This window comes from Mustela nigripes, chromosome 6 (genome assembly GCF_022355385.1).
Source record: "Mustela nigripes isolate SB6536 chromosome 6, MUSNIG.SB6536, whole genome shotgun sequence".
Taxonomy (NCBI): Eukaryota; Metazoa; Chordata; class Mammalia; order Carnivora; family Mustelidae; genus Mustela; species Mustela nigripes.
Window position 1 is genome coordinate 47,183,232 of NC_081562.1, and position 12,986 is coordinate 47,196,217.

Sequence of the window (12,986 nt, forward strand, 5' to 3'; positions counted from 1 at the left end):
TATACTAGGTACTATGTAGGACATAACAGTATTAAGACATGGGCTTCGTGTGAATACCCAGCAGGGACTATTCACAATTCAACAGTCCAATCCTGAGTTTTCTTTGATGACTCCCCCGGTGCCTTCACACACCAACTGTACCTTCTCCAAAGTTCTATTGCACAGTGAGCTCAACTCAACACAGTGCTTGGTATAGAGTTGGTACTTAATAAATACAAATTACTGCTTTGTTACACTACATATGGCCATTAAGTATGTTACATATATAAATTCGTATATTAAAAAATTGTTTTCCTGACCATCTAATCTAAAATAATAGTCTTCCCCCACCCCTCTTCCTACTCCCTTACCTTATGTTTATTTTTTTTTTCATCTTACTGAATGACTTTATACTATATGCCATTGTCTTTCTCTTCCCACTAGGGCAGCATGACAGCAGTGGAGAACCAAGAGCCGAGGGATGGGAGCGTCTCACCCCAGCAGAAGGCAATAAGGAAATGCATTGTCTTTTGGGAATTTAAAAACAATACTTACACCTACAAAAAGTCAGTGTGCTTTTATTCTAGCCATGCTCCACCAACTTAGAAAAAAATGCCTAGGTGCTCTGCCAGGGCAGGGTGCTTCCTACCCACTGCCCTTGGTAAACTATTAGCAGGGATTTCATCTGGTTTGTTCACAGATTACTCCATCACGCAACTGTAGAAATGGTTGTTATTGAAAATAATTTCTCCAATTTCTCATGAATATGATTTATCCTCCCATGTGAACATCTGCATTAAGAACATATCTTAATACTGTGTGTACGTGCGCACGTGTGTGTGTCCTGCACAGTGTCTCAGTGGTGAGCATGTTGTAGGCACACAATAAACACTTGATCAAGCTTGGTTAGGGTTTGTACCCACCGCCTGAAAGTTAGGATGAGAAAGGGACTTGGCAGAAATGTTGTCAGTGGATAACATAGCCCAAGAAAATAATTTCATGACAGGACAGAGGAAGCAAGATGCCACCCCACACTTCCAGTCCTTTATTGGCAAACTGCAAGGACCCTGAGCCTCCCACAGGAGGAAGACGGGAGCCAGCCACTCTTGTCTGTTGCTTTAGAAATAGATAAACTTTTATGGAGAAACGACTCTGGTCCAAGCACCAAGCTCACCCTTTGCATGTGTTATCTCATGTAATCTCAACTACCACCATGGGGAAAGGTACTACTATTGTCCCTATTCCATAGGCAATGGAACTAAGGCTTCATGAGGTTTCATAACTTAACCAAGATTATTCATCTGGCAACTAGTCAAGCTGGAATTAAATGGTCTCCTACCAGAATTAATGCTCTAAAAAACATAGTAATTTAAACAGACTCTCCTAATCAAACTAATTACTATAGGTAATTTTCCACAAATATCTTTAGAACCAAGATGTCACCAGTAATGTCTCAGCCCAGGGTTCTGCTCAGCCTTCCTCCTACAGCATCAGTTTGAACCCAGGAGTCAAACTGGTCAATGAACTCACACAGCCTTTAACAAGCTCTTCTCACAGAACTACCCGTGTTACCTCATCCCTTTCGCAACACCACAGTAAAGAGCTTATCAGCCCCGCTCCATTGGTGACAGAACAAAAGCGTGCAGCTGGTCATTGACTCCTAGTTCATTTTGATGTCCAACCCCAATAAGCCAAGTCTTAAGTAAAACCCAGAATAAGCTCAACCAGTAGAATAAATAAAATAAAACCTGCAGTGGATGCCTCACTGACCTAATGTGTCTTTAAGTTCCGTCTCCTGTGAAGTCACCCATTCAAACCTGTGAATCAGTGTCACCCCAGTGTCCTCAGCTGGTTAGTTCCCTCTTACTCCACAGGTAGGATCCCAAGGCCATCCTAAAGCTCAGTATGACATGACCTCCCCTGAGCACACTTACTCAAACTAAACCAACTTATTTGGTTTGGAACATAGGAGCTGATGGGGAAGGAGGCATGTTTGTGTGACCAAAAGCAGGGCTTCTCAAACTATAATGCGCATGCGCATTCTGTGGGGGTGCTTAGTTAAAATGCAGAGTCTGATTCAGCTTTTCTGAGGGAAGGTCTGAGATGTTACATTTCTAGCTTCCGGGTCAGGCTAGTGCTGCTCCCTGACACACACTTCGAGTAAAGAAAGGAAGCCGGTGAACCTCTGGGCATTTTTGAGGGAAATAAAATTCACTGTTTTAAAATTTCCTAGTCTCTTTTCTGGAGTCTTCCTTCTCTAGACACACACACACACACACACACACACACACACACTTCTTGTCCTTTTCCCCTGCAACCTCCAGGGTTCTATGCTATCCGCTAAATATCTAAATCCACCTTGCTTCAAGAATGGCTCTCCATATTTAGACATTTCCCAGTAGGTCCACCAGGGCTTACCTGTTTACCCAGTAGGTAACTGGCTGGCTAACCTAGGGAAATCAGAGGACTTCAGCCTGCTGCTCCTGGGCAGACAGCTGCCCTGGACTCTGCTACACAAGGAAACAAAGGGTTAAGGGCAATATTCAGAACATTTCACATGCTGACAGGACTTCCCCTTAGGTCAATACACCGATTAGAGTCACACAGAAAGATGAGAAAGTCTGAGGGGTGTATCCCAATGGTCATGCATGGATACCTCCCTCCCAAAGGAGGTCCAAGGCCAAATAAATTTGAGAAAAACTGTATACCATTTCTCTTCTCCAGTTGTATATTAGCATAACAAAGTCTCTGAAAAGTCCTGCAGTAAAGTTCATTTAGCTTTGTTTAAGTCAGTTACTCATAAGCTTATTCACTCACCATGGAACTTTTGGTTTCCCCCCAAACAGCAACTCATGGGACCAATTTTCCATAGCGCATCTAGGGGCATCTGTTTTACAGCGCCAACAATTCCATTTTTTAATATATTTGAGATGTGAAAATCTCCCTATGAGATTCAAACTGACTCTCATCAATTTTGCAGCCTCGTGGTCTCTTAGATCGTTTCAGCAAGGAGCCATCACTGATATTTTTTTAAAAGCACAATTCACAGGTAATACAGTAGAGGGGAAGTGACTGAAGACTGGTCATAAACTTAGGTGTGAATCCTAGCCCCGTTGCTGATTAGCTGTGCACTGACGCAAGAAAACCTACATCTCAGGGCCGCTAGGAGGAATGCAACTAACCTGAAAAAAAAGAGCCAGGTGTTTAGAAATAGTCAACACTTAGAATATTTGAATGGGTTGTACAGATGTAACGATCACTGAGCCAGCTGAAGAGCCCCATGGGCGTGGACGGACTGGAGCTGTTTCCGCTCATTTTTGCTCAAACTGCTATCACAGCCTCACTTAATTGCATGCACCTGAGTGGTTTTTATCAAGCAATGTCCGATTATCTGATTACCAGACTTTTCTTGAATGGGCATGTACTCTGACCATCTTTGCAAACTGGCTTAGACCCAGGGTCACATCCTTTGTCAGATCATTTTAGATACATTGAATGTATTTCCCTGAGGTTCACATTCCTCCCAAATACCACCTAATTAATCTAAAAGCTGCATAGAGAGGAAAGGTCATATGTAGAGCCAGGCACATTTGGATCCCAGCTGTGCCACTTACTGACCTGTGGAAAGTTACTTTACTATCTTTGTACCTCCCTATTTATAAAACATAGATGATACTGTGTTTGTTTGGCAAATTTGTTCAGAGAATGAAATGTGTAAAATCAGATATGTAATTATATAAATGAATGTGGAAAAACTGTGAAGAACATTGCCCAACACTTGATAAATGATCAACAATATTAACTCCCTCCTCTACCTCTCTTATACCCAACCACCCCGAAGGTAGAGAATGAATTTGGTTGGGCAAATCCACAGTGATAGCTTCTAAGGAGATAATTCTGGTCCTATAGGAAAGACCATGATTATCATGGAAACTACAACTGTATGGCAGATTTCAGCCTTCCCAGATAAGAAGACAAATTCTTCGAATGAGACTTTTGTTCATGTCTCCCCACCAAACAGCTAAAAATTCTTTCTGTGACTTGTAAAAGTGATCCAGATGATTAAACAGAACTCTGGTACAATCAGCTATACCTTCTCTTAAGGAGCAGTTACATGGAAGAGAGATTAGACAACTTCTGGCAGATTGTTTTCAGGCCAGAGATGGTAAGGATACATACTGCCCACTCTTTCCACAGGAATTCACACCAGTGGTTTGGATGGAGTGAAAGGGAATGTGAGGGAAGGTACAGGGGCAATTAGTGTCTGAGTTCAGCCCACACAGTGCCTAGAGCAGAGGAGCCAACTCAGAGTGTGGGCTCATACATCAGGCTACCCACTAGCTATGTGTGTGTTTGTGTTTAACTAGCTTTCAAAATGCTGAGCTTCCCTTCATCCTGTGGTCATTTGACAAGGATGTTCTTGTCATCAAAGAGTGGCAAGAGACAGGTACCAGAAATATCCACAAATGGGTTTCCTCATTGCTGAGATTCAGGTCTGGTTTCACTCTTTCATGGGGGCATGTACACATATACCAAAAGAGGCTCAATAACAAAATGGAGATGACAGAGAAAGGTCAGTGAACTTGAAGACAGATCAACAGAAATTATCCAGTTAGAATACCAGAGAGAAAAATGATTGAAAATAAATCAACTAAGACTCAGGGAAATATGCACAGTATCAAAGGTCTAGCATTTGTGTCACTGGAGTCTTAAAAAGAGGTAAGAAAGACACTGGTACAGAAAAATAAATGTGAAGAAATAATAGCTGAAAACTTTCCATATGTACTAAAAATTATAAATTTACAAACTCAAAAACAATATAATCCCAAACAATATAATCTCAAAGAAAACTATGCCTAGCAGTGACTGGGTGGCTCAGTTGATCTGGTGTCTGACTCGTAATTTGGGCTCAGGTCATGATCTCGGGGTCATGGCGTTAAGCCCAAAGTCAGGCTCCATGCTCAGTGCAGAGTCTTCTTGTCCCTCTCCCACCCCCCTCTGACCCTCACCTTGCTCGTGCATGTGTGCAACCACACTCTCCTTCTCAAATAAAAAAATAAAATCTTAAAAAAAATAAATGCATAGAGTTTGGGGCATACAACAGTCTCAATTTGCAGGTGACATCACTGTAAACACAGAAAATCCCCAAAAATCTATTTAAAAAGCTCTTAAAACTAATAAATGACTTCATTAAGATTGCAAGACCCAAGTTTAATTTATAAATATCATACTATTTTTATATGTTGGCAGTAAATAATTGGAACCTAAAATTTGTGGGGGGGGGGATTATTATTTGCAATAGCTCAAAGAGAAACATGAAATATTTAGATAAATGTCTAACAAAATTTGTGTAACATTTACATGCTGCAATCTATATTACACTGATGAAAGATATCAAAGAAGAACTAAAAAAATGGAGAGATATACCATGTTGATGGACTGGAAGATTCAATTTTGCTAAGATATCAGTTCTCTGCATATAGATCTCTGGACTTAACACAATCCTAATCAAAATCTTAGCACGATTGCACAGATATCAATAAGCTAATCATAATATTGGGAAATCAAAGGAACAAATAACCAAAACAGTTTTGAAAAAAGACAAACTTGGAGCATTTACACTATCTGATTTCAAGACTTCTAATAAAAGTACAATAGTCAAGATAGTGTAGTATTGGCAAAATGACAAGCACATAGATCAATAGAACAGTAGAGAATCTAGATACAGATCTATACAAATATGATCAACTGATTTTTTACTACAGTGTAAAATTAATTTAATTTAATAACTTTTCTAATAATTTAATAACTTTTCCATACACAAAGAAGTTAGTCTCAACCTATACCTCAAACTTCATACAAAAATTAATTCAAAATGGATCATAGGCCTAAATGTAAAGTGTAAGACTTTAAAACTTTTAGAAGAAAACAGAAGAAAATTGGGGGAAGCTTAGATTAGGCAATATCTATATTTCTTAGATATAAAGCATAAACTATGTTGGAAAAGATAAGTTGCACATTATCAAAATTATAAACTTTTGTTCTGGCAAAGATGCTGTTAAAAATGAAAATTTAAGTTACAGACTGGGAGAAAATACTCGCATATCACATACCTAGCAAAGTTCTTATATCCAGAATATTAAACAATTCTCTAAACTTGCCCAATTTTACCCCAAAGGGCAAAAAATTTGAACAGAAATTATACCAAAGAAAATGCAAAAATAGCAAACAAACACACAAAATGATATTCAACATCATTAGTCATTAGGAAAACACAAGTTAAAACACAATGAGATACCACTGCAGAATGGCTTTTTGTTGTAGAATGGCTATAATAAAATTTTCTAAACTGATAAAACAAGAACTGGCAATGAAGAGAAGAAACCAGATGTCATATACACTGCTAGTGGTAATGGAAAATGGTATGGCTGCTCTAGAAAATTTGGCAATTTCTATAAAGTTAAGCTTATACTTAAAATATCACGCATCAGACTTCATTCCAAATATTACCCTCAGATTCTCATGAGGAAAAACAGAGATTTTCCTCCATGGTCAGGAAGAAGACAGGAATGTCCACTGTCATCATTACTATTTAACATAGTATTAGAAGTCTTAGCCTCAGCAATCAGACAACAAAAAGAAATAAAAGACATCCAAATTGGCAAGGAAGAAGTCAAACTGTCAATATTTGCAGATGACATGATACTCTATGCAGGAAAACCTGAACAAAAAGTTGCTAGAACTGACACAGGAATTCCCTAAAACTGTAGGATAGAAAATCAACAGAGAGAAATCTGTTGCATTTTTATACATGAATAATAAAGCAGCAGAAAAAGAAATGAAGGAATCAATCCCATTTACAATCTCAGCAGAAACAGTAAGATACCTAGGAGTACACCTAACCAAATAAGCAAAAGATCTATACTCTGAAAACTATAGACCACTTATGAAAGAAATTGAAGAGGACACAAAGAAATGGAAAAATATTCCATGCTCATGGATTAGAAAAACAAACATTGTTACAATGTCTATACTACCCAAAATGATCTACACATTTAATGCAAACTCTATCAAAATAACACCAGCATTTTTCACAGAGCTAGATGTTCACAATCCTAAAATTTGTATGGAACCACAAAAGACCCTGAATAGCCAAAGCAATTCTGAAAAAGAAAAGCAAAGCTGGAGATATCATGATTCCAGATTTCCAGCTATATTATAAAGCTGTAGTCATCAAGACAGTATGGTACTGGCACAAAAAGACACATAGATCCATTAAACAGAACAGAAAAACCCAGAAATGAACCCATAATTATATGGTCAACGAATCGTCAACAAAACAGAAAGAATACACAACGGGAAAAAGAGAGTCTCTTCAACAAATGGTGTTGGGAAAATAGGACAGCAACATGCAGAAGAATGAAACCAGACCACTTGGTTACACCATACACAAAAATAAATTCAAAATGGACAAAAGACCTAAATGTGAGACAAGAAAACATCAAACTCCTATAAGAGAACATTGACCTCGGCTATAGCAACTTCTTACTAGACACATCTCAGGAAATAAGGGAAACAAAAGCAAAAATGAACCACTGAGTCTTCATCAAGCTAAAAAAATAAAAATAAAAATAAAAAACTTCTGCACAGTGAAGAAAACAATCAACAAAACTAAAAGGATGCCTATGGAATAAGAGAAGATATTTACAAATCATATTATTTGATAAAGGGTGGGTATCCAAAATCTATGAAGAACTTATCAAATAAAGCACCCCAAAATAAATAATCCAGTTAAAAAATGGGTAGAAAAAGAGAGTCTGGGTGGTTCAGTCAGTTGCGCTTCTGGCTGTTGATTTCAGCTCAGATCATGAATTGAGCCCTGCGTTGGGCTCTGCACTCAGTGGGGAGTCTGCTTGAAGATTCTGTCCCTCTGCCCCTCCCCCAACTCATGCATATGTGCTCTCTCTCTCTCTCTTTCAAATAAATAAGTATTTTAAAAAGAATGAAGGGGAAGGAAGAAGGAAAAGAAGAAAGGGAGAGAAGGAGAGAAGGAAGGAAGGAAGGAAGAGGAAAGAAGAAATGGGCAAAAGACACAAATAGACATTTTTCCAAAGAAGACACCAGATGGCTAACAGACACATGAAAAGATGGTCAACATCACTCATCAGGGAAATACAAATCAAAACCACAATGAGATACCATTTCACACCAGTCAGAATGGCTAAAATTAATAGCACAGGAAACAACACATGTCGGTGAGGATGCAGAGGAAAGAGAACCTTCTTACACTGTTGGTGGGAATGCAAACTGCAGCAGCCACTCTGGAAAACAGCATGGAGGTTCCTCAAAAAGTTAAAAGTAGAAGAATCCTATTACCCAATAATTGCACTATGGGGTATTTACCCAACGGATACAGAAATACACATTTGAAGGGACATATGCATGCCGATGTTTATAGCAGCATGATCAACAATAGCCAAAATGTGGCGTGTGTGTGTGTGTGTGTGTGTGTGTGTGTACATGCAATGGAACATTAACCAGCCATGAAAAAATGAAATCTTGCCATTTGCAATGATATGGATGGAGCTAGAGTATATTATCCTAGTTAAAGAAGTCAGTCAGAGAAAGACAAATACTATATGATTTCACTCATATGTGGAATTTAGGAAACAAAGAAGATGAACATATGGGAAGGGGAAAAAAGAGAGAGAGGGAAGCAAACCATAAGAGACTTTTCTAAAAGATAGAAAACAAGCTGAAGTTTGATGGAGGGAGGTGGGTGGGGGATGGGCTAAATGGGTGATGGGTATTAGGGACGGCACTTTATGATGAACACTTCTTATGATGTAAGTGATGAAGCACTAAATTCTACTCCTGAAACCAATACACACTAAATGTTAACCAACTAGAATTTAAATAAAAATTTTGAATAAATAAATTAATAAATATTACTCTCAGAAATTAAAACTCTTGATCACATTAAAAACCTGGGCATTAATATTTATAGAAGCTATTCATAATGGCCCAAAACTGGAAATACTCTGAATGTCCTTGAACGGGCAACTGAATAAACAAACTGAATTATAAACATTCAACAGGGTCTTTCCCAGCAATAAAAAGGAATGAACTATTGATCAAAGACTTTAGGCTTAGTGAAAGAAACCAGACTAAAAATGGTTTATCCCATAGATTTCATTTATGTGACATTCAAGAAAAGCAAAACTATAGGGACAGAGAACTGATCAACAGTCACTAGGAGGTGGGGTTGATCACTAAGGGGAAGCATAAGGGAAGTGTCTCAAGTGAGGAAACTATCGTTTGTGCTAGTCCTGGTAGTAGTTCTACAAGCCTATGAACTTGTCAAAACTTGCAGAACTATATACAGGATAAAAATTGAATGTTACTGTACGTAAATTAAAAATTAAAGCTGGAGTAGTTATGTTAATATCAGAATATAAGAGCAGAAATCAACAAAACACAAAACAGAAAAACAACTAGGAATATACATTTAATCAAAATCTGGATCTTCAAAAGGTTAGGAAAACTGATAAACCTCTCGCCAGAGGGATCAAGAAGAAAAAGACACAAATTACTGGGATGCCTGGGTGGCTCAGTAGGTTAAAGCCTCTGCCTTCAGCTCAGGTCATGATCCCAAGGTTCTGGGATCAAGCCCTGCATGGGGCTCTCTGCTCAGCAGGGAGCCTGCTTCCCTTCCTCCCTCTCTGCCTGCCTCTCTGCCTACTTGTGATCTCTGTCAAATAAATAAGTAAAATCTTAAAAAAAAAAAAAAAGACACAAATTACTGATATTAAGAACAAAACGATTATCACTATAGATTCTACAGATGTTAAAAGAAAAATAGAGAATATGATGAGCAACTTTATGTTAGTGAATTTGACAACTTAGATGAAATCAATAAACTCACTGGAAGACATAAACTGCCCAAGCTGATAAGTACCGACAGATAACCCGAATAACCCCGTATCTATTAAAGATACTAAATTGGAAGGGGAGGACCTTCGTATAAAGAAAATTCCAGGGACAGCAGACTTCACTCAGAAAAACTGCCAGTGATTTACAGAAGAAACAATACCAACTCCATCCATGTCCTTTTGGAAAATAGAATAGGAGGAAACAATTTCTAGTTCATTTAATTATTTTATAACTTTTAAAACATCAAATAGAAAGCAGTGCTTTCATTACTTACAAGATCCCCAGATCAAAATCATTGCCCAAGAATTCCTCCAGCAGACTTGTATCCAGCACTGGGTTCTCCAGAGTGTCACTGGGCCCCTGAGCTGCAAAGACAAATTAAAAATGTTCAGATTCATGAAGATTTCAGAATTGCTAATATCTAAAAACATTGACATGCCTGTACCCAAGAATTTTAAAGCAATGAAAGAGTATAATACATTTATTGAGAGTATAATCTTTCTTCCATTCAAATATTTCTTTAGAAGTCTCTTTAGAGTCTTCTTCATGTAATGAGCACCAAGTGTTATAGAAGGCTGATGAATCATTGCCCTCTACCTCTGAAACTAATAATACATTATATGTTAATTAATTGAATTTAAATTTTTAAAAAAAGGAACCCTCTTTAGATACTACTTTCCTCCAGCAACCTTCCCTAAGTCTGGTTTAGGTGCCCTTTTTTATGTGCTTCCACTAACAGCCTATGCTTTGTTTTATGCACTATTATAATTGCTTGCCTTTGTGTTTGTTTCTCCACTTAAAGTCTTTAAGAGCAGGGACTATGTCCTTCTTACAGTAACCATAAGAATCTATGGTATAAAAAAGGCAGCAATAAACATTTGTGGATGGATGGATGGATGGATGGTTCATTGGATGGATAGTTGGATGGAAGGAAGGATGGATGGTTGGTGAGTTGGTTTGTTGCTTGGACAGATTATTTCCAGTTAAGTTCATCGAGAAGTATCTTGCTTCACATTTTTGTTAAACTTCCCAAAATGTAACACAATATTTTTGTCCTTTTTCTTGGTTTGAAAAAAATAAAAATAAACTTACTGGTTTCTTTCTGATCATAATAAAGATTAGAATTTAAAAAGAATAAAAAGTATATAACATAGGAATATATAATAATGAGGACAAAACAATATTTGTTTGTAGATAACATGACCCTATACCTAGCATACTCAGGAGAAATAATTGTCAGCAATTAGAAATGATCAGAAAATTCAACAGAGTAGCTGATCAAAACTAAATATAAAAAAAATTTCTTTATATATAAAAATAACCAATCAACAATTACAATAAATATAACGAAGAGGATTCTATTCAAAATGACAAAAAAGTATAAAATACCTAAATACATATTTAGGGATAAGATTTTTTTTTAAAAGCTAAAAAAACTTCTCTGAGGGTTCATAAGAAGAGATGTGAATAAATGGAAAGACATTGATCTTAGACTAAAAGACTAAAATGTCATAAAACTTTTACTAGATATTGTTTAGAATATCTGCCAAACCCACATATTCATTATCTGAGAACTTTCCCCTTGTGAAAATGGTCTCCAGCAGCCATATTTGTAACACAGCCTCTACAGGCACCCAAATCAGGGAGACCCGATCCACTGGTTGACCAGGGACCAATCCAATCGTTTCTCCTAAGAATCTCAACTAGACTTTAGAGTTGGTTGTTAAAATGAAGTCATGTAATAACAAGGTGAGCTAGAGTGATAGTTTAAATATTTCCAACACATTAACCCAGGTCCTTCTTGATTTTTTTTTATCCTTACTGAAGCCTGGTTGTTCAATTTTCATTTCAATTACATGACACACCTTTTGAATTGGTGTGTGTGTGTTATCTGTAATTAAATAATATCCAAGTGAAAGTGTTCTGAAATTCTTCTGGAAAAATAAATAGCCAAAAATCACCAGAAAATTATGGAGGAGGAGGTAAATACTGAGAAATATACACAAGGACACATCAAAGGATGTAGGATATATCTGGGGTATATCAAGAAATATCACATATACATGTAATGTATAAGGACTTTTAGTATACACTAAACAAATCCTTTGATGCCAGTGAGAAAAGGTTTATTAAATAAAATAATGGGAAAAATTGGCTAGACAAATGAGGGAAAAAATCTGGATTATTTTCCTACTTCCACACCAAAACTCCAGAAAGAGCAAGATTTCAACATAAATAAATAAAACCATAGAAAGAAAATGTGAGTTAATATCTTTATGATCTTGGGATAAAGGTTTTTCCCAAGCATGGCACAAAAGCCAAAAACTATAAAGCAAAATATTGATAAATTTCACTTTCTACATTTTTTTGAGGAGAAAAGAATTCTTAACATTTTATTTTGAAATAATTTCAAACCTAAAGAGAAGCTACAGGAATTTAAAGGAACTCACTTTTGCCCTGCGCTCATATTCACCAATTATTAACTTTGTGGGTTTTTTCCCAGGCATGATCTAAATATATAACACTTCAACTCTCTACCCCTCACACAAATATCCCTCATGTATTCCAATGCTTTGTGTTCTTCCTAGGGGCAAGGTACCTTCACATTCAGATCATGGCACTAGTTACAGGAGAGCCATTTTACATTTAACTTTTGGCTTTATATCTCATTCATTAAAATAAATTTTTAAAAATCTTGAGCCCCTCCCAAATGGGAAAAACTAATGGATGCCAGAGATAGACAGATGAGAGGGAGGAAGAAAGAGAAGAGGACAGAAAGAGCAGAGAGATCACCAACTCTTTTCAGTTATATAAACTAAGAGGGAAATGGATGGAAGATACTCTTAAATGTTGTGATGGTCAGAATTAACCTCAGAGTGGAGTTTAGTCTCGAGCAAGACTCTGAAGAAAGGATAGGATGGAGATGAGCTGGATAAGACCCCTCCATTCTTTCATTGATTCAACAAATATTTATTAAGCACCGTACCAAGTACACGCCAAACACTGTACAAGGTTCTGGGGACACAACAGAGAGGGGCGGGGGAAAGGAAAATTCCCTCAGGGGGACTGAATTC

At 37.3% G+C, this 12,986-nt stretch overlaps 1 protein-coding gene across 3 annotated transcripts in view; it reads right to left on the reverse strand.

Moving 5' to 3' along the window:
• The window catches only part of MYRFL (myelin regulatory factor like), a 120,905-nt gene that overhangs the window by 81,695 nt on the left and 26,224 nt on the right, over nt 1–12,986 (reverse strand). For all 3 annotated transcript variants that reach the window (XM_059402476.1, XM_059402475.1, XM_059402478.1), the window contains exon 2: nt 10,187–10,277. In XM_059402476.1, the coding sequence (XP_059258459.1) occupies nt 10,187–10,277 (91 nt within the window). The remainder of the gene's footprint in view (nt 1–10,186; nt 10,278–12,986) is intronic.